This window comes from Chaetodon trifascialis, chromosome 2, assembly GCF_039877785.1.
Source record: "Chaetodon trifascialis isolate fChaTrf1 chromosome 2, fChaTrf1.hap1, whole genome shotgun sequence".
Classification (NCBI taxonomy): Eukaryota; Metazoa; Chordata; class Actinopteri; order Chaetodontiformes; family Chaetodontidae; genus Chaetodon; species Chaetodon trifascialis.
The window spans coordinates 19584924-19607207 of NC_092057.1; the positions used below are offsets into that span (position 1 = coordinate 19584924).

Sequence of the window (22284 nt, forward strand, 5' to 3'; positions counted from 1 at the left end):
AGCAGCTGATTAACCAAAAATACTACATTTTATGTGCTAGTGGTTTAGTGTTTGCCTTAACCCATGTAACTTTGCCCCTTTAACCTGCACTGTAACTGCACTTGAAATACAAACTGGTGAGTTTTACTATTCACTTCCCACAATGCTATCTATCTATCTATCTATCTATCTATCTATCTATCTATCTATCTATCTATCTATCTATCTATCTATCTATCTATCTATCTATCTATCTATCTATCTATCTATCTATCTATCTATCGTCCTTATTCTATATATCGTCTTTAAGCCTCATATTCCATACACACAAAAGCAATCACAGACACTGTATGTTTTAACATTCATTTTATTCACGCTGTCAACAGATATCATGATATCATGTATTGACGTCTCCTGAGCCTTTGGACTCTCTGTTTTCTCCTCAGTCTGATCTGTGGTGGTGGTGGTGGTGGTGGTGGTGGGGGTGGGCTGGACAAAGCTCCTTGGTGGGATCCATCACAATATGTTCAGGCATCTTCAGACACTCCACCTGAGCGATGAACTCCCTCAGCTCCTTCTCATCCACCTCCCTCCTTTTGCTGAATAGGCATAGTTCCTCTGTCTTTTCTTTTGGCATCTCCACCTTGAAGCTCAACACCACACAGTCCGCACAGGATGTATAGAAGAAGGTCCCACTGAAGTTATACATCTGTCCGACCTGGAAGTAATAGTGAGGGCCCACCAGTGAGATGTCCTCGGAAAAATAATGGCACCGTTCATTGTAACGATTGACTTTGATGAACGTTGAGTTGTGGAAATCAATACTTATGCTGTCGCTTGGTGCAAATGGCTCTTCAGACTCAATGATTTTCAGGCTTTCTGCAACCATAGCCCATCTGCCCTCCAAATTAACAGGATCCAGCTGATCCAACGGCTTTAGCAGGTCTTCACAGGCCAGAGGAGCTGAATGGCTCACAGACACCAAGCAGAGGAGAGCGATGGCGCGTACAGCAAACATGTCTCTGTATGTTGAAGGCATATGACTGGACATCTAGACTCATCTAGTTGCACTGCAGTTTTCGTCTGAAAGTCGTGCCAGTTTAGAGGCTTGCCTGGTTTTAAAGGTGCATCAGAAAAATCCAGTTTCACAATACTGAGAGAGCAGAGTCCATCTGTGTTCTCTGTGATTGGCTTAGTAAAATAAGAGTTGTTTAAAATGCTGTGATTCTGAGTTTGTACACTTTCCTTAACTCCTCGTCTTACCTCGTCTCATCTGCACTGTGGCTTCAAACTGAAATTATTCAGTTTTAAGGGTGAAAACTGTGTCAGAAAGTTGCAGTTTTGCAGTACCTTTTGCCATACTGAAACAGAAAAGGTTGATTTCTACGAATGTTGTTTTCAGTGATGTTTATTTCTAGCCTGTGCCAAACCAACAGCCAAAATGCCCGTGTCACCTTTGCAGCAGTACACCGATCTGCCCCTTTAGAGTCATTGCTTTTATGCTTATAATCAGACACATCCTTGAGTCATTATACATATCCAAAGTATATATGTGTGTTTGATTGATCAAAGAGATGAAGAGCATACCTACAGACCTGGAGTTTACTGTATGGACATACACATATTCTTTTTCTCATATGCACATGATCTTCAAAAATTACATTTTTGGAAAAAAAAAAATTGGGGGAAAATTTTTCAGAATTTTTTGGGGGAAAAACTAAAAAAAAAACAAAAACAAAAACAAACCATTAAACAGAGAATGCTTGTACAAATCTGTCATCCAAGAATAGCAGCAAAACCTGGTTCTTGTGTTGTCATAGTTTGTTTGACATTGTATTATGAAGCAGGTTTTTGACACTTTTGACTTCACTGAAAAAAATAGTATAAGAAAAATTCCAAGAAGCTGAACTTAAATGATCTGCAAAACCCTGTTACATATTTCATATTTAACCAACTAAAGGGATAGATGATGTGGACTGTTAGGAAAACTGTGAGGTGGCTCTGCACAGGACGCTGCAAGAGCACTGTCATTTTCTTTTCACAAGAGCATTTTGAAGAGTATTCATCTAGTTTAAAGAGGTACTGTTGTCGACAGCACCCCCTGAGAGCTCTCAGCCCAGCAGGACTTATTTTCACAGTTACAGGGCTCACTGCTGCGTACTTTTCCCCAGGGACAGAGTTTGGTCTGGCCCTTGAGAGGAGAGGGCTGTGCTGCTCTATGTACTTGCATAAGAGAGGGATCTTTGAGAGTTGTTGCAGGGGACACCAAGTACATCATCCCATGAGCTCTGTCGTTGTGATCCTGCTCTTTTTACAGGATCTCTCAAAGACAGACCCTGTTAGTTCCCTTCTTCTCTCCTGGGGAGGATTTACCACAACTACAGCTGCATGCACAGACAAATTGTCTGAGGGTGACTGCAAACTCCCACTCCCATTTCCTAAAGTGTGGCAGGAGATACTATGAAGGACAGCTGTCCTACACCACCTGTCCCTGGTTTAGGAATGAGAATAAGTAAGAAATAACAAATGGTTGAACATTATACAGTGTTTGTTTTGTGTGTGTGTTTGCATTAAGCAATGTTGTGTATTTAGAGTGAAATCCACTGTTTGAGGAACAGAAACGGCGGATGAAGTGCATCAGGCAATGTATCACAAATGTCAGTTTAATCATTAAATCATTTGCCAATCATCTCAAAGCTGACATCTCAGACACTCTCAATTCCACATTCCTGTATACAGTACTGCATATACATCCATGCATAGAGCTATGTCAGGAGCTCGGAGCCTCTCTAAAAAAAGCTCATCTGGTAAAAATACAAAATTCATAGTCTCAGGTATTTCAAAATAATTGCTCTTTTGCTCAGAAAATATTCAGTGGCGCATGCTTTTGTTTATAAATTAGACAATGTCATAGTATTAGTGTGTGTATTGTCAAAATCTGTTTACAGAGTGAATAAAAAGGCTCAGGTCCAATACTTGGGTTAAAAATACCTCTAATAGGACTAAAATCAATACAATAATTCAGCTTCAGCGTTATTAAATAAGAATAATATCCTCTCTCAAAATCTTTGGACTTTCCCAGTTAAAGCTCATATTTAGATGATGAAAATTACCCAATGAATTTCATATGTGCATACAACAGTTTCAAAAATCTGTTTTTATGCTTAAGTATAGTCCTGGGTAGAGAACTCCTCAAAGGCACTTATACAATGAAAAGTCCAGTCCTCCCCTGTCTTCACATTGGAGAGAGCTTGCTTCCTCCTGGAGAATCAAAACTCGGAGTCGGTTGAGGAAGTTTCCAGATGAACACAAGGAATGGGGGCAGGGGGTAGTGGAGGAAAGGGAAGTATGCTGATTAGAAAAAGGATGGGCGCATAAAACAAAGAGACAAAGGAAGGAGTGTGTTGTGAGTTGAACAGCAGAGACAGGCTGAAGGATGCTGGCAGACTGAAGAGGGAGAGAGGAAATGAATGTACAGAGAGTGCATTTACATGACAGAGCAGCACTGGCAGGTTTTGCGTTTGGGCGCCTCAGTCTCCTCTCCCTGGCCAGCCCGGGTCGGACTGTGTGTCTCTGTGCTGGCAGGGCTGTTAGCTGCTGCGGGCTCTGAACGGGTGTTGAGGTCTCTGGCCTGCGACAGAAGGGGTTCCTGCTCGGCTGGCTCCGCCTCTGTCCTCTGCTTCTCCTGGGGATCGGCCAGGGGCACCTCCTGGAACTGGTCAGGCAGAGTGGCAGGGTCTTGAGCTTTTGATGAAGTTGCAGCTACACCCTCGGCCTCTAGCTTGGGGGTGAGAACGGACTGAGAGTAGACTGGCACTGAGGCCACTATAGCGCCCTCTGGAGCATTGGATGGGGACTGCACGTGCGCAGCAGTTGGCTCTTCTGATTGGTTCTCCTGTTCTTCAGTTTTTGTCTCTCCATCTCCATTTGTTTTTATGCCGTCTTGCATGTCTCCCTCTGCAGTTGCTGGTTGTGTCTCTGCATTGGGTTCCGTTGCCTCACTCTCTTCTGGCTGTGTGAATGTTTCTGGAGCTGCTTCTGTTCTTACTACCTCCTCCACAGCCTCCCTTTGCTCTAGGCTTGCTTCTGGATTCGGCAGAGGGGTTTCCTCTGCCTGCATGGTCTCCCGTTGATCTTCCTGAGGCATAAGATCCTCAGGCATATCATCCCCTTCATCCGTGATGATTACACATTCTGCTCTCATCACCAGAGTCCCCTCCTCCTCCTCATTAATATCAACATTTGGAATGTGACCAGGCTCTGCCTCAGAAACACCCAGACTCAACCCTGGCACCAAATTCATGGTAGTAACTCCCTCAGAGGACACAACTGGTCCGTTGGTGGTGGACTGATTGCTCAGCTCTGAAGCATCAGGACTGGTGTCTGCCTCTACACCTCCTCCACCATTTGTTAGGACAGCTGCAGTTCCATCCACTAGTGGGCTTTGGTCTGTCTTTATTTCATCATCAGTTGTTTCTGAAGAAAGAACATCAAATAAATATCATTGTCAGTAAAGGAGGAGATTTAATTAGAATAGTTAGTGCTGTTCATCCATTGACTTGACGCTGAGTGAATTTGCAATCAATATGCCACAGTGTCATTAACACTGATTATTAGCTTCCCATTGTAGTTGGTGGAGATGCACTGTTACTTGATTGCAATTAGAGGTTGCTTTGCCATCAATATGCCAGTGCTCAATACAGCTAATTTATTGTAACACAGTTAACAAAAAAGGTCCACACATCTATGAATCACCATGCATTCCACAGAGAAGTCATTCACCTCTGCTCTGATAAAAAATGCAGAAGCTGATAAAGGCCAACTTTTAGCTGCAGGGCATGAACTGTATACTAATGAACGGAGCCTTCTTTCTGTTATAGAGTGGAACGTAACAGCCATTGCAAGCAAATATATATTATGCGATAATGAAAAAAGGAAAAGTTACAAAACACAAGAGAAGAAATGTAAAATCTAATCATTTGAGGCTTTGTTATGACAGAAATATGCAATGCAAAGAACAAGCATTAGATGCAAATTTAGATTCAGCAGTCTCAGGTTATAGATGCTGGATGATTTAAATACAAATGGACGGGTATACTTTCATTTTTTAAGAATTCTTCTCTTCACTTCGACAGCATAAGCAGCATCCCCACTGACATGTCCACGTACCCACTGCCCTCTAAAAATGCAAGCTATGCACTTGAGGGACTGTTAGCATAAATATATATGCAAAACCTTATCAAATAAATATAAATATTCATCACAGTGTGGATCAACTTTTTGTTAAGTGTATGTAACCATATACTTGACTCCTTCCTTTATAATAAATTTTCTTCAGATCAGCTTATACAATGTATGCAGAGAAGAGTTTCTATAGGGGTCTCCTGGCCTTTAATGTGTTGGGATAAGATGGTGACTGGATCAGAATTAACAAGAGGAAGAATGGAGAGGAAATAAGATGCTGATGTCAATAAGGCTTCAGATGTGACAGTGTGTGCCAGATTTGTTTTGTACATTATGAGAGTATTGTTTTGTATGTCTTTGTGCATTTTATGACACGAATCAGTTGCATACCCACCCAATCCCGTTGCATTGTTTTCCCCGTTCTGCACAACAGCATCATGGGCTATAACTGAGGAAGAAATTATTTGTATTTATTGTAAAGTTAGCAGGTACAGTGGTCGTATTTTCTGACATGCAGTGCAGAAATCATGAATTAGTACAAGATGGAGCGCTGATTTCTCAGGAAAGTGACAAAAATGAGTATAGTGTACCTTTAAATTTAAATATTCAGACCAAGATGCACCTGTAACTGTATTATGAGCTCCACACAAAAGACTGGATTACAGTGTGGCTTATTCAACACACTTTGTACAAGCTGTTATGATTTTGATGCCTGAGAACAACACTAGAAGAAACAAAGTCCTGACCAAGAACATGCTTCTTCTCTACAGATAGTAATGAAGTTATTTTTATTGCAAGCAAAGAGACAAACATGGGAAAGTGTCCAAACATTAAACAAATTAAATCTAATCAATATGTACAGAAGTGATTAAGTAAGAGTAGCATTAGAGGTGCAACTTTGGCTACCAAGTGGTGGCAGTCAGAAAAGCAGTGTGTTTGCACACAGTGGCTGTAACATGATAGAGAACTACAGTGCAGACATGTCTTGGACAGAACACAGTGTTCAAACAGCTCTGAAAACCGCTAGCAGATGGATGACAGCAATGCTTCGCTCTGCACTCTTACATTCTGTGGATGTTAAGAGCTTGTATAATGGCTTCAAAATGCTCATGTCAAATCCTCTACAGTGTGAAATTTACATCAATTTATCACTTTCTCTGGTAAAAAAGCAAAAGGGAATGCAACTTTCTTAAACGTCCACTGTAATTTTAACATTTTCCTGTGGCAAAAGGTTTTCTCTGATCCCACTTACCTTCTCCGGCCTCTCCTACTTTCACTGCTTCCTGTTGGGTAAGAGGGACAGGGGAGGAATTAAATTCACTGTGACTCAACTGGTGAAACGGTTTGTGTTGTGCTGCATGAATCTCTGGTGTACTGTGAAGGGAATATAAAAAGATAACAGATGAAATGCAAATGCTGGACCATCACAGAAGATATGAGGAAACAGACACAATCAAGAACATTTCTGTGAAAGCTTTTCCCTCATGCTGTCTAAATAAGTAACTGTCCTCCGCTCTGAAAAGCACAGCCAAGTGCAGCATGTACTAAAGTACTTAATGTGTCCACTGCGGTCTCTCAGATGGAGGGCAGTGATGATGTTAGCTGTTAAAGGCCGTGACATTCTGCCTGGTCACAAGGGGGAGTGATTGAGCTGAAAAGCCCTACATGACCTTTGAAAAGTTGACCCCTCTCCACTTTTTGTAATGTGTACTTAACTACATTAGATCTGCATAGATAAACAGTAATCATGCACATGTGTGTACCTTACAATTAAAAGGCCACTTTCAAAGACGTTCAACACCATCATATCCCCAGTCTCATCAGGAAGCAAAAGGCAAACAAAATAATGAAAAATCATCTTGTGGCTGTTTGAGGTGCCAGATATTAGCTGTCGCTCAATCTCAGTCTGCCCACTCGCGGGACGCTTTGCTGGCAGGTGCTGTTTAAAGTGCTGTATTTTCACACAGAGGATAAGGTCATACATTTAAAGTCCCCTCCATCACAGCCAGCATGGCTAATCGGCTGTAATAGCTTTGAAAAATGAAATCTGTTGATGTTTCTGGTTGATTTTAGCTGAATTCCAAAAGCCAAAGTTAAGATGGGTATATGATAACTATGAAAAGCCTTACTAAAAAGACCCCGGAGCAGGCGGCAGAAGAGGAAGGACAACTCTTTTGTTCTACTATAAAGAGCTTCAGCGAGGTGGGGTAAACATACTTGCGCTTGGCTTGAGGTGAAACAATAATTCCACAGTGGATCAAGTGCTGAATTGTTTATGTAACGAGAGGCGTACATTCATAAAGTTCCTGCTTTTGAACAAGAGGTGCGACATCAAAGGTACATTAAAAGAGGAAATGCATTATTCATGGCAAAAAGCCACAGACAGAAGCTGTGGGAAATTTTCTGCCTAATGGAAGATGATGGAGCAAGCTTGTTCAACACATATTCCAAGTGGACAAGTGTGTGTGTGTGTGTGTGTGTGTGTGTGTGTGTGTGTGTGTGTGTGTGTGTGTGTGTGTGTGTGTGTGTGTGTGTGTGTGTGTGTGTGTGCATGCACGCAAGTTCCTCACCGTTTGGCCAACCTCCATCTGTTCCTTCAGCTTCTCTTCCTCCTCTGCCAACCACTGACTCTGTGACTGCAACCTGAGACAGACACACACGTACACACAAAAGCAAACACGTAAAGAACGATACCAACAATGCACTCTTAGATTATGAAGCCTTTAAATGTTCAAATCTGACAACTTAAATATCTCTATCTTATGATCCCAATCTAGTCACAGCCAGCCAAGTACAGTGTGTGTGTGCGTGTGTGTGTGTGTGTGTGTGTGTGCGCACGTGTGTGTGCGCGTGTGTGAGAAGAGTGTTTTTGAAAAGTGAGACAAAGCTGTGGACCTTTGCAATAATAAGACTGGGATCTTGGAGTCTTGAGGGACTTGACGACATTGTCCACTGTAATAAAGAAAAGTCTAGCCCTGTGTGGCACGCGCGCAGGCTGGATCACCCTCTCACTCTCTGCAGGAGTTCAGTACTTTGCCAGAGCGTACATAATGCACGACAGCAACAAATTACAAGAAAACAAAAGTAGAAAAAGGAATGAGGCAACTATCAATTATACATGAAGTTTCATTTTCACAATACAACAAAAATGACAGTTCCCTCATGGTGTCAGCTGCGCTAACTGTCTCAGCAGTCACAAACTGTGTCCTCGTCTCCTAGCTCTAACTAACACACACACACACACACACACACACACACACACACACACACACACACACACACACACACACACACACACACACACACACACACACACACACACACACACACACACACACACACACACACTGTGGCTGTACTTGTCAATGCGCTTTTCGATCTCCTGGGCCTGGGAGCCCCACAGAGGGGAGCGAGGGCACTGGGCGTCCGAGGAGGTTGGGGACAAGGGGGCTCCCTCCATCAGCCACTGGTCCCTCAGAGACTTCCTCTGGTGTGAGACAGAGGAGGTGAAGAAGAGGAAGGGGGAGAGAGAGAAGAGTGAGACAGATTTCAGCAGTATTATACTTTGATGACGTTGTGGTGCTGAGATTACGGTAGCTATCCCTCCAATATCTCTGCTATGTTTGTTTTTAACACATAACAAACATTTTGATAAGTATACTTTCACTGCACTGCAACTGAGAGGTACTCAGCAGAATAATTTAGTTGTACAATAACTAGTCGATGCTTCCTGGTGGACAAAACATGCAACGCTGAAACTGGTAATTAATGACCTGCAACACATCTTTAGCATTGCTGTAAGTGACTACAGTATGACTATCTGTTGACATGCACACTGAGACATCTGTGATAAACTAACATCCACTGATAATATCAATTATTATTATCATTCAGACTTAAAGGTCAGGCTGTATTTGCAGAAAAAAAGCAGGTTTGAGCAGGTCCATCATGTCCTTTGTACACTGCACTGCGAATACATTAATTAACAGCACACCTAAAAACCAAGGGATTTTTAAAATGTTTACTGTTTGTAGCCTGTTTCTGGTATACTTGATTTTGTCACTTTTCCATTGTGAACTTACACTCAAAAACCACTTAAAAGCAGGACAATGCACAATAATGACGATTCAAAAACGTCAGAAATCTAAATGTAGTACTCACTATAGAGTAAACAACAGACTGTTTATGATGTGGGGAGTAATGAAAGAGTGATTGAGGCAGTGATTTCAGACACAGTCAGAGGGAAAAAGTGAGATGTATGGAGCAGTGATGTGGCCAGAGATGGGGAAGGTGAAGTGAAATGTGGTTATTTGAGTGGCGAAGGTGAGAAAAAAAGGTGAGAGACAGAAAGACAGAAACAGCACTTTTTATTCTCATGTTATTCCGCTCCTGTAAAAAGAAATGACCCAGGGAACAAAAGCTGCCCGAGGCTACTTACTGTTCCCTCCAAACAGAACACTGAAGCAAGTACTTTCAAGTTTTACACAAACAACAGTGCAGTTCTCAGTAGTTTCTCGAGCTGACTGTTCTCAGGACATGATCTTCTAAACAGACCGTTACAAGTATCTAAGAGACACACAGACACACAGCATTGCTTTAAGTCTAATAGTCCATTTCCACTGCTTTCTTGAGCTTCACCTTTCGTTGCAGACGTCCACTGGACATCTGGCACAAACTCTTCTTAAGCTCTCTCTGTTTGTTTTCGTATATACAACAGTGATGCACACATCCCACACAGGTGCACACACTGTGTGTTTCCATCCCAAAGCTGACCTGTCAAGTTATTACAAGTCTGCAGTGTCAACAAAAGTTGGACATATTTCATGCTACGTCCAGAAATCAAAACAAACGAACACACATATGTGGTGATATGCACGACTGCACAACCATAAAGTGAACCATGGTGACATGAAAGTGAGGTTATGATGACAGGAGTTAGTGCCATTGGTCAGGTTTATCAAACCAAGTCTTCCATTATTTAATGCTCAAATGTGTTTCTGTTGCTATTTGCAAAACTTCTTAACAGATGAATAAGTTAAACTTAACTTAACTAACTTGTTAGAGGCGCTGGAGAATTGTTGGAAAATCTTCAAATGGTTGAACAATGTAGATATTAAATGCTTCATTGAGATAGCTGTAAACTTCTCTGTCAAGAAGGAAAAACATTTTTCACTCAAACACAGAAAAAAAAAACAGCTCTGTTCCCCTTTATGTAAGGATTAATAATAGTGGCTGCAGGTTGACAGCCAGTATGGCAGCCACGCTACAACCAGCTGACCTTGGTTCAAGTGCTTATTTCAGAAAGCATCTGTGCAGCTAAAGTGCCCTTGAGCAGCACTATTAGACAGTACACTTTGGCTAGCTCTAGAATGCAGGTCTTAAACTGACCTTGACAAGTGGCTATAAACAGAATCTGTCTGCAGGGAACTTTTAGTAAATCTAATCCAGTAAAATAGCCAGGATTATCTTTTTTTAATCATAATTAAATGGCTATATGCGCTAAAATCCGGTAAAAATGCCGCATTTTTGGCAGCTATCCTTTCTCTTTCTCTCTAAAGCCAGGTGTTGTCTGCAAGCTGAAAAATCATATTCCCCTCCAGCCTATAGCCCGAAGTTTTCAAAATCTGGCAACAGTTAGCCTGTAGCTACCTACATAACTATAAGCGTCACACAACCGTCCCTGTGTTTTCTCCTGCAGCGCAGAACAAGCCCTGCTCTGTTCCCCTCCCTGTGCCCTCGGCTTGCTGGATGGAGCCCTCTCTAAACTTTCCTGCAGGTCAGGAGCTGCGTATAAGCCGCTGCTCCCTCTGTATCACATCCTTACATCTACCCTCGGGTACGAGTCCAATGTCAAAGCTAATGAATGTACTAAAAGCTATGATGATATCACCTTCTGTGAGAGAGCAAGTATAGAAATAATCATTTAAAAATAATCTTTGAAGCCTCTTGCAGCTTGACTTTTGATCTTGCAGGTGCAATTTATTCATGTTTGGTGCATTGCACAAACTTGCATGCGCGCACAGATATGGTAGGCGTATGCAAAACAGTCTCTTGCATGACCACACTGGTACACACATGCGTACCGGCGTGCACGCAGACACATGGTGCACGAATTTCACACAATTTAAGGAATGTGCCCCAGGGCAGTGTAACACAGTGGAGTAGGAAGTGGGAACGGCAGTGTGGAAATGATGTGAAAACAATAGAGCGGCTCTGTGACTTGCAGGGTGTGTAAACACTCACATAAAAACTGATTTCAGCAAAGGAAGGCTTGCCTCTAACCTTGCGAGAAACTGGAAGAACCAGGAAGTGCGGAAGGTTGCACAGTTCATCTGTGTGTGCATGTGTGAGAAAAGGAAACACATTTGGATGCTTTCTGCCCGCTAACAAGCCAGAACGGGTCTGTAGAGGATTTTTAGCTGAGTGAAATTAAGGCTGCGTGTGAATATGTGTGTGAATGGATGAGACGGGTTAGATCATCCTGTATATGTGTGTCAGACCTTGAGCTGCTGTAGTCTGAGCCTCTCATCCTCCATCTCTCTCCTGGCTCTGTCCTGCTCCTCCTGCAGCCGACGCTTCTCCTGACAGAGGGAAAGGAGGAGGAGGGAAGGAAAGAAATTGCAAAGAAAGAGCATGAATGTAGACATATTGATGGTTTGGTAGAGAGGGAGTGAGAGCGAGCGGAGTTCAAATAAATTATTATTATTCAAACAAAGAGACGGATGCACTGAGAAGCTCAGATGAGCAGCCAGACATATAAACAAGCTGACGTAAATTACTTAACAGAAACAGAGAAAAGGAAGAGACGGCAGTAAATAAAACATCAGTGACGAAGAGTAAAACACCTGGTCAACCATCTGTCATGAGGATACTGTCACCATAGACATCAGGTGTACTCTATATCCCATAATGCTTGGAGCAGCTGTCCCCGTGGCAACCCGGTGTTGTTTTCGTGGGACCAGGGACACCATGGCTCACCACATTGCACATTCAATAAATTATTTAGGCGTTACGGACAGCTCAGAGAGCGTCGTCTCTTTATCCTCTTTCTCTGTGCAGACGATCTAAAATAAAGGCGGAAGCAGACAGGCTGCCACTACTGCCGTGGCACTTCACTTGTACACCTGCCTATAGGACTGCAATGCATGTCATGCTATGTCACTTTTTGTTGAGAAACTGTCCAGGAGATGCTGTAGAGCTGGTTAAATGTGTGAAAACATAGCAATCAAATGGCATTAAAATAACGGTTTAAACAGATTAAACAGACTACTGAACAGCTGGACGTTCTTCTTCTTCTTCTGCATTTTGAGTCTCTGCACCATGAAATGGTCTGACTTTCATAAAACCATCATGTTTTTGCATTCTGAGGACCGACGAGATCCGATGAACACCAGGCAATCTGCCTACACGGGATGAACCATCACTCTGCTAGCTTGGTGTTCCTGATTTTCATCACATGATGAATTTATTTTAAATAAAATGCAAGAAATCGTTGAATCTGATGATCTAACATAACTGTGGAGGTTGGAGAGAGCCTGTACATTTTACTTTTTTCTATCAAAACTTGTGCCATAATATCAGACCAGCACTTTGAGGTGTCCACATTCACATAGGCTAACCTCACCTGTCTGAAAGGGCGACTTCAGACAGTCATTGACCCAAACACCTCTTTTTCCAGTCGTGTGCACAGAGTTCCACTCTGCTTCAACATAAACATCAGCTGCTGGATTCATCTATTCACAGATAAACACATGTGTTTGTGTTTGTGTTTGTGTGGGTGCGTAGACTCACAGCGATGGCCTCCAGGCGCTGTTTGTACTTGTCCGCCTCATCCATCCTGGCACCTGTGACACAAGACAGGGTTAAAGGTTAGAGATCAGAGGTTAAACAAGAAAAATGGATGCATTTATTACCCGAAATTACTGCGTTCACTGGTTTGAGAGGATGAACCAAGGCCGTTATTTCAGATGTATCCTCGACATTTCACACAAACTAAACCCTGTGTTGCATTTTCTTCTCTTCGGATGACCATTTTTAGAGCCGTATGGTCTGACTTTTTCTGTAAACAGTTGTCTGTGGTCTGAGGACTCCCCAAACTTCTGCAGTCCCACCCCTGCTACATGTTAGGATGGACAGGCATGAGTGACAAAACAAGATCAGACATTGGACTTCACATTTCTGAAGCTTGTAATTGGACTAAGTGCGCTGGTAGGACGTGCTTATGTCTGCAGAGCTAGCATGACCCACAATCCTCCACACCATTCCCACCCTTGCAAGAAATGTCTGCCCCACACCCCCATTAAGCCTTTTACGTCTATCATAACACAGCCTCAGGCATTTTGAAGGAAATGAGCACAGGCATTTGTTTTCCCCTGCAGCTGACACTAAATGGGACAATATTTGAGCTCCCCAAAACTCAGAGTTACATGAGAGAGCATAGACTAGAGTCACACACAGCAACCAGCTCACAGCAACTCAGTCATTAGCGAGTTCCTGCCATCACAAGCCATAACTCTGCTTTTAGAAAAAAAAAAAAACCTTCTTTCTTAAGAAAAAAGGGCAACTTCTCGGGAGAGAAACAACACTTATTTTTGTCCCACGTGTAATTCTGCACTGGGTGCGTTTCAAATATGATCAGAATAATTATAGTGAAAACACTGTTGTTGAAGCTGAAATTGGAGGTTTTTACACAATGACAGGAATATTCCTTCCAGTCACTGACAATCTTGCGCGGTGTGTAAAGAGTTCTATCCGACACCAAAAAGCATTTAGCCATCACAGCGGCTGAGATCTCACATTGGGGGAGATCTGAGCAAAACAGCGTCCTATTTCTGTAACAAATGCCACACTGTCAAAGCCAAAGTTGCTAATCGCCGTCACAAAAAAGCACAGAACGTGTGCTTGCCAGCGCACGCACAAAACACGGCTGGGATGCATGACTTGCAAAACCTCACAAACAAGCTACGGACACTAATCAGAAGATCACACTTAAATGGTGACCTCACCTTTTACATCGAACTACAGCAGTACTGATGCTTTCAGTTTGAGAAAAAACTCATTGCCAAACTCAGCTTCAACCCTCGGCTACATTACTCAATTCTCCCCAAAGCCCCTCCCCATCTAACACTCACGTACTCTACAAATGAGGTTTCTCATTTACACCCAGATGGCAGCTGAGCAGAGCTGATGCTGTTGTTGCTTCTCTAATGTGGTAGATCTTTCAGGGCCTTAAGGGGTGTTAGTTAACATAGTGAGAAACTTCTCCTCACCAACACCTAAAGGCTCTTTTAAGATAAGCAAAAACGTGCCCAAATGAAACAATACGAATATGTAGGTGCACTGCATGTGGAGGGGGGAACAGAGGGATGGAAGCGGGAGGGGGACACATTTTGATGAAGGATCACCCCCCGGTGTGCTTTCACTACATTGAAGTTCTCTCAAGAACTGAGATGGCGACAAAGAGAGGAAGTATTAGCAGAAGGACATGTAAGAGTTTTTACATACATACACACACACACACACACACACACACACACACACACACACACACACACACACACACACACACACACACACACACACACACACACACACACACACACACACACACACATATATATGTTCACAATCTATAAAGAGAGATTCAGAGACAAGATGAGGTAGTTCTCATTTTGGCAGTGTTTTGAATGACTGGAGGTGCAGTGACAGCTTACAGTATAAGCCTCCGTAGGGAGAGGAGGCTTGTGTCTCATCAGGGCTCCAGGAGAGCGCCTAGAATAGCAGCCAGAGATAAACAAGCAAACACAAACAGGGCCTTTGATGAGGAGGTATTGAGGAGCTCCCTATAGACACACACTGACTTCGATAATTAGACATGATACAGGAGGGGAGAGAAGGGAGGGCTGACAAAGTCAAAAAGTTAAGAGACAGAGAAAGTCAGGATGGTTGGAGGCAAGAGAGACAGAGGAAGAGAAGAGGAGAGGGGAGTGAGGTGGCAGGATGTTTGGGATTCAGGTCGTTTAATGTCCACAATATGGCCAATATAGCCTCAACAGGCCTCGAAAACACGAACCTGTTCAAGAATGGGAAAAACTGAGAAGAAGCTGTAGATTAAATCTAAATTTCCCGTAACATGAGATCATCATCAGCCAAACTCAGGTCAGTCTGCAACAAAAGTTCTGTACATGAAAATAACAATGATAAAAATATCACGATGGAAAAGCAGAATGACAGTTTTCTAGATGCTTAAAATCATTCAGGATTTGCTATAAATCATGTCTGGTCTTTATTGGTCAGTGTCCACATTATAACACCGATCAGAAGTGTTGAAATCTTTACTTTAACCATGAAGCTTTGCACCTTAACTGTGAATTTTCACACAACTCCCACAATCCTCTTGTGGTACTCAGAGGGCACAGCAACCCACAAGTGTGCTGTGGGACTCAGAAAAAAACAAACAAACTGCATTTATTCAATGCAGCGTAACTTCTGTTAACACTCACTATATCCAATACATCTCAAAACACCAACACGGCACATGGCCAGGAACACAGCTCGGCTGCTCCAGTATTTAATTACAGACCGGTTCACCTGTAACACCTGTTACAGCCAGCCCAGATGGCTGAAATGACTGAAGCCTCAGCTCCATTAAAATTGACAGTTTTTTGGTTTTAAAGGCAATAATTTGTGTCCTACACAAACTGAGCCAGTTGTAGGCAGTCTGACCTCAGTGGTATGACCTCCCACACGCCCAGTCTCTCCCAGTTTACATCTCCCAGTCTCTCTCCCTCCCCATACCCCACTCCCACTTAGTCACACAATGGACTGAAGGTGCTATGGCCAAAGACAAAATAGAAGAGTGAAGCAGGACGAATGGCGGTCTAGAGGGAACTAAGTAAACTGCATGTTAGTGCTCCATGGTGGAATTCATTTATCGATTAGTCAACAGGCCTTTTCACGGCAGACATTTTGACTTGTCAGAGCAGGAAAAGCACAAGAGTTGTTAATAACATTTACGTGTCCCAGTAAGTCATGACCGTATGACAGTGGACCTGCAAGCACAACAGCTGGACCTTGGAACTGAAGCAGTTTAACGGAATTCAGCTGTCACAGATTTTATTATTTACTCTTGTGCCTTTCCTACTTTGACATGACTGAATATCTGCAGTGAAAAACGCCTATCCTCAGGAAAGTAAGGGTCAACCATTTTCATTACAATGAATTTCATTGTTTCAGTCCTCTATCAAGAATTATGCACTCCTTTCAGAATTGACCTACGTTTAATTTTCCGTCAATGGAAGTGACGTTGTGTGCGCAATCTCAAATCCGTGCTGCTCCACATGTCCTGGAAGATTGTCCTGGACAAACGGAAACAGTATTATCTGACTATGGACCTGATTTTCCCATGTTCTTGTGTCCATGGAACTAATGGACACATGAGGAAAAGAATCATATTTTGCGCAGCTTCATACAACCCTGTGCAGGTACGGAGCAGTACCCCCTACACCTGTAAACAGACTCTGCTTCCCTTTAAGAGGCTGTCCTCTTTGCACAAAAATAACTGAAACAATTTATCAATTATCGAAACAGCTGCAAATAAATTTCCAGGCTACTGGCTAAGCAATGTATCAAATAACTGTCTCAGCTCTAAATTGGGTAATAAAAAAGAGCTTAATAGTCTATAGGAGGGTCCGGGAACTCCAGCTGCCTCTCAGTCAATCTGTCTTACTGCAAACTGTCATCACAGTTCCTTTGCAAACATTCCTCCAGCGCTGGTGCAAAAGAATGTATATTTGCCTTCAGTGCATGTGTGCATGTTTATATTACAATGTATATTTGTCTAGTCTGGTGCCATGAAGTCTATATGCCGAGCGCTGGTGTAGTGACATTAGCTCTGTGGGAACAGATGGAAGAACAGTGGGGTGTCTGGAATGAAAAACTATAGGAATCACTTACTATCACTTTCACTGCTGGTGGACTTCTCTGGCACACACGCACGCACGCACACACACACACACACACACACACACACACACACACACACACACACACACACACACACACACACACACACACACACACACACACACACACACACACACACACACACACACACACACACACACACAGGCAGTACACAACCGACAGCAGAAGAATGAAAATAGGGAAGTTAAGCAGCTGCAAGTCTACTCCTACAAGGCAAGAGGCTGCAGTGATTTTGTTTTAGGCTTTATCCAGATCAGAGTGCAGAGTGGGAGAGGTGATCGGTATAATCAGTGTGATTTGATAGGCGGCACTTACATACCACCAATGCCCCCTATTTCTCTACATTAACTGGCATGTAGGATGTAACAGCAGGCACATAGTAGCTACACCAGATGAAATGTAGATAAGATCTCTATGCAAAGCACATGTTTCAGGAATTGAAACCCCAATTCAAGAAAAACACACCACTCCAGCACGGATGTGGGTGCACGTTATCAGAGAGCTAAGAGTACAGGGTTGTTGACTTTGACTTCACGGGGATGGACACGGGCTGCAGTGGAGCATGAAAGCTGTGAACTGTCGGTCATGAGACTCTAATAAGTCTGTGTCACAGGGCACCTTTCAGTCCAAGCATCGCTAGACTTGATAAAACCTCTCTGGTGCAGATTGGCTTTATCAGGGCAGTCATCATACGACTGTATAAACACAACAGAAAGATGGTCAAAGACAGTGAACAAGTTGTATCTACAGTGATAAGTTCAGCATGTATTTGGCCAAAAAATAAGATGAATTGTTTTCATTACTGATCTAAAAAGAGCTGCTGAATAATTTACTGTCGACCAACCAATTGATTAATCTACTAATCCTCTCAGCTCTTATCAAGATGAACTTAGCATCAGGAAGGCATGTAGAAAGATCAAACAGCAATGGTCCTCTCAATTGGCCGATTAAGTAAATAAGTCACTGAACACACAATGTACACCGAGTTGCTAAAATAGCTTCAGGTCTATATGGGGTGGGGGCAGAGGGAGTCATTAAAAGGCCACCCAGTGACATTTTGTTTTTGTGTGATGATGCAATTACGCTGCTGTTAGACCGCTGGCCACCCTGCTTCTCTGCACTTTGAAGTTTCTGCTCCATTTCTTGGAGAGGCAGGGGATGGAGGTGGGGGATGATTACAGTAAAGACAGGAGAGAGAGAGAGAGAGAGAGAGAGAGAGAGAGAGAGAGAGAGAGAGAGAGAGAGAGAGAGAGAGAGAGAGGGAAGCAGAGGTAGGGTATCAGATTGTGTGCTCTAAATTACTGCCAGTACATTTGACTACTCACATTAATAGTTTTAATAATTTCTAATACCTATATTAGTGATGCTACGCTGGAATCAGCTCTGCTTTGAAGTGCAGTTCATCTGCTAGAGGCTCATTTAAAGTGCTGCTTCTACGTGTCCTATTATCCTGCTTCTGTTCGACATGGCTGGGTTCTCTTCTCACTCTTTGGGAATAGAGCACAGCACTGGAGTGTAGCATGTAAACTGCACAACTGAAAAGAGTGAAGCTGGACGAGACTGGAGCAGAGAAGCTGTTTTTAAAGATTGCAATGCTACTCAGACTAAAGTTTCACTTGACACAGTTTCATATTTCCGGGCCTGTGCGACAGAGACAGAGTATTCCAAGGCCGCTAAGTTGAAAATATCCTTCCACCATGTGTTTGGGAACAGGAAGAGCACAAACATCGCTGTCCTCCAGACGACTGGAGACAGAACATGCCAATGCACCGACCCTGATCTCTGAACCTGCGCATCCTCTGCTGTCGTCATTGGCCATTGCTCAGGAAGAGCCTGACTTAAACAGACAGCCAGCTAACTGTAAAACAAATTCCTAGATAGAACCTCAATGGGAGACCGGCCAATCAAAGAGGATATCACTCTCTAGCTTGAGGGATGGAGGGAGAGAACTGCTGTAAAGTGCTTTTTCATCAGCTATTGATTCTCAGTTCCTTTACAGTCTCTGCAGCAGAAATTGCATTACTGGAGATGGATATGCTGCTTATCTACATAGAAATAAATCTGACACCCAGTGGAGGGGTTTGCATGTATGTATGCGTATCTGTACTGTGTGTGTTTGTCTGTGTGTGTGTGTGTGTGTATTTATGTGTGCGGGTGGGTGGTATGGGTGGAATTTGTGTAGCTTGGATGATGCTGCTGCAACAGCACACAGCCAAGTTCCTCTGATTGACAGTCCAGGTCGAGGGAATGAAAACACTGGATTCCACTGCTCTGTGTGTGTGTGTGTGTGTGTGTGTGTGTGTGTGTGTGTGTGTGTGTGTGTGTGTGTGTGTGTGTGTGTAAAGGATGGAAGGTTAATGTGTGATATGTGTGTGCCTGCTATGTCACAGAGCTAACAGTGTAGTGGACTTTGGAGCGTGTTGAGGATTATCAAAGTCAACAACATACAACACAGATTTGCACCCTACTGCACCTCGTGACTGTCCTATTTCATCCAATCCTCTGAAGTGACACAGAGGTTCAAATAATGTATGCAAAGAATCAAAGTTGCCATCATCTTACCAATCCCATATTTACCAAGGCATTAACTTTGCAGATACGTACAGTTAGCTTGCACAAATGATCACAATGGAACATAAGCACTTGAGAGCATCAAAGGAATCACAGCGAGGGAATATCAAAAGAAATCTTCCAACAGGTCCCAGTGTTCAGCGGTTAGACTAAAGCAAGTTTAATGCACTGACAATTTGACTAAATCATGTTGAGAGAGAAGACTATGATGAAACAATAGCACCTCAAAGGAGCAAAATCCTTTGCTCTCATTTTCTCTCTCTGTTATACAGCCATAAAAAGGATTGAGGGGGATCAGTGGTGTGCTGTCAGGTACCACACACACACACACACACACACACACACACACACACACACACACACACACACACACACACACACACACACACACACACACACACACACACACACACACACACACACACACACACAGAGAGAGTCTCCATCCGTTCAGCAGGAGGTAGGCTGGTTTTAGCCCTTGCTTGGCTCTGCCCACAGTATCTTAGTGTGGTTAAGGAATACTTATTTACACAACACACACCCACATCGCTCCATCTGATCTCCATTTGGGCTAATCCAGAAAGTAATGTGACATGATTACTACGTTTAACTGTCAGGGTTGCAGGGGCTCCTGGTTTGCTTTCATACCTGCAGTTTGGCAAATGAAGAAAGAGGTGTAAAAATGATATGGGCTGACAGGTAGCTCATTCAATGACTGCACGGCTCCACATGCGCAAAATGTAATTGTAGTGATTGACAGCAAGCCACGCTGCACTTCGAAGGGTGTTCAGACTGAAAACAGCCCTGCATGAAAACAATGCAAGGGGCTGCTTTGCTGGGGGGCATGTTGTTTCAGGTAACAGGGAGACATGAAATATGATGCAGACAGTCCTGTTTGAGTAACCTATCACTCAGTTTTAGTAAACTCCGTACCAGGGATGTGCAGTTGTACATATTTGATTGGAAGGACGTTGCAGGATGATGCAGTGTTGCAGGCTGGCAAAAGTTGAACCAGATTCAACTTTCATCCATTTTTTTTTTTTTTTTTTGCCTCTTTGTTGGCACCCCTCCTGTGCCACTGCACTGGCCTCATTCAAATTAATGAGGCTACATTTTTTCATGCAGGGCTAATGTCTAAATGTGGCCTTATTACAGCATTCATTATGTGCTTATTTATCTTCTCTGGTGTCGCAAAGTACTATTATTATTCAAGAATAACTGTGCTCATATAGATCCTAGTGCTCACATGCTTTCCAGCTTAGGTGCTACCATTGTTAGCAAACAATTTCTATGGCTATACACAATGATTATTCACATCACTTCCCAGAAAGGTTCCCATCATCAGCAGATACATTTGATCATTTTTTTAGCTTTTGAATTCATGCTAAAATCACATGCAGGTTAGTGATAGCATGTTATGTCCCCACAGATGATCTATGGCTTGGGTGGGCCGCGTCATAAAAATTAGCACTCTGGGTGCACAGCAACATTATTTCATATGTTATATGATTACTAAAATCTTCAGACACAGTAAATCCTTAAAGATAACACATAAAGAGATCACCTGGAAAGCTCACGCTCCTTGACATACTTTAAAAGGCAATACAGCCTGCAGGTGCTGGTAGAGTGACATGCTCGTGCGGGTGTGTGAAAATAATTTGTTCTGGTCGATGATTTATGCATAAATATGGATTTGGATGACCTCACTAATACCTACTATCACAAACCCTCCTGGGTGGTCTGCTTTGCTTTCATGTTATAAACAAACTCCACCAGTTAACTGGACAGGGATCAAACTTCTCAAGTCTATCTATTTGGTCAGAGTGCTGGAGCTCGATGGACAAAAACAAGCAAACCAAATGAACAAATGGAGCGAGTCTGCCTGGACTGAATTATGCATGAAGGTATCCCAAGACAAAGATTTGGTATGATTACCTCTATCCACCAGGTTAGAGCCAACTGACATATTCTGTGCTGTCAGAACACACTTACAGTACAGCCATTATCTCACCAGCCAAACACACAGATGGTTGACATGAAGCTAAATATTGTATATGGCTGCATACTGTTTGATATTTCCCTCTGAATGGTTACCAATATGGGCAAGCTTCCGATCACTAGCCACGGCAAAATCACCATCTGCCGCGCACATTTAAAATATTAAATCTGGAAGGGTTTTGGGTGAGAAAAACAGTTGCACAGCCATTAAGCTGAGCAGCAGATCAAAAGTGACAGCATGGTGAAGCCCTTGTAAAACCTTGTCATCCACTCATCAAATCAGCAGACGGGCTACAGAGATTAACACGGTCATCCGGGACATACATATGCACGGTGAAGCTGAAGAATAATGTGCTACGCAGCGTACATGAGTCATCTTGGCACAGTGAGTCTGATTAAACAGGCAGGATTATCGATTTAATCCGACTGCGATGAAGTCACATTGTTGTACTGGTCTAACTGCGTACATTTCCAAGAATGGCTCTGTTTTTGGAGGTGTCAGTCAGTTAAATTACACCAGCGTAACAGACATTTGTAACAAACCTCGGAGTCTTGCGTATTACATCA

The 22284-nt window shown here is 42.9% G+C and overlaps 2 protein-coding genes across 2 annotated transcripts in view; both read right to left on the bottom strand.

Annotated features, from left to right (window-relative positions):
• Positions 1 to 421: 421 nt before the first annotated feature.
• Positions 422 to 1030, bottom strand: LOC139337167 (uncharacterized). The gene has a single exon (XM_070971625.1). It carries the CDS (start codon positions 1028 to 1030, stop codon positions 422 to 424), a length of 609 nt encoding a protein of 202 aa, XP_070827726.1.
• A 1592-nt stretch (positions 1031 to 2622) lies between these two features.
• The window catches only part of palm3 (paralemmin 3), a 31788-nt gene continuing 12126 nt past the window's right edge, over positions 2623 to 22284 (bottom strand). The window contains exons 2-8 of the mRNA XM_070982794.1: positions 12955 to 13007; positions 11664 to 11744; positions 8523 to 8650; positions 7734 to 7806; positions 6416 to 6446; positions 5558 to 5611; positions 2623 to 4455 (exon numbers count right to left, since the gene is read on the bottom strand). Of these exons, the coding sequence (XP_070838895.1) occupies positions 3467 to 4455; positions 5558 to 5611; positions 6416 to 6446; positions 7734 to 7806; positions 8523 to 8650; positions 11664 to 11744; positions 12955 to 12999 (1401 nt within the window). The 5' untranslated portion in view covers positions 13000 to 13007 and the 3' untranslated portion in view covers positions 2623 to 3466. The remainder of the gene's footprint in view (positions 4456 to 5557; positions 5612 to 6415; positions 6447 to 7733; positions 7807 to 8522; positions 8651 to 11663; positions 11745 to 12954; positions 13008 to 22284) is intronic.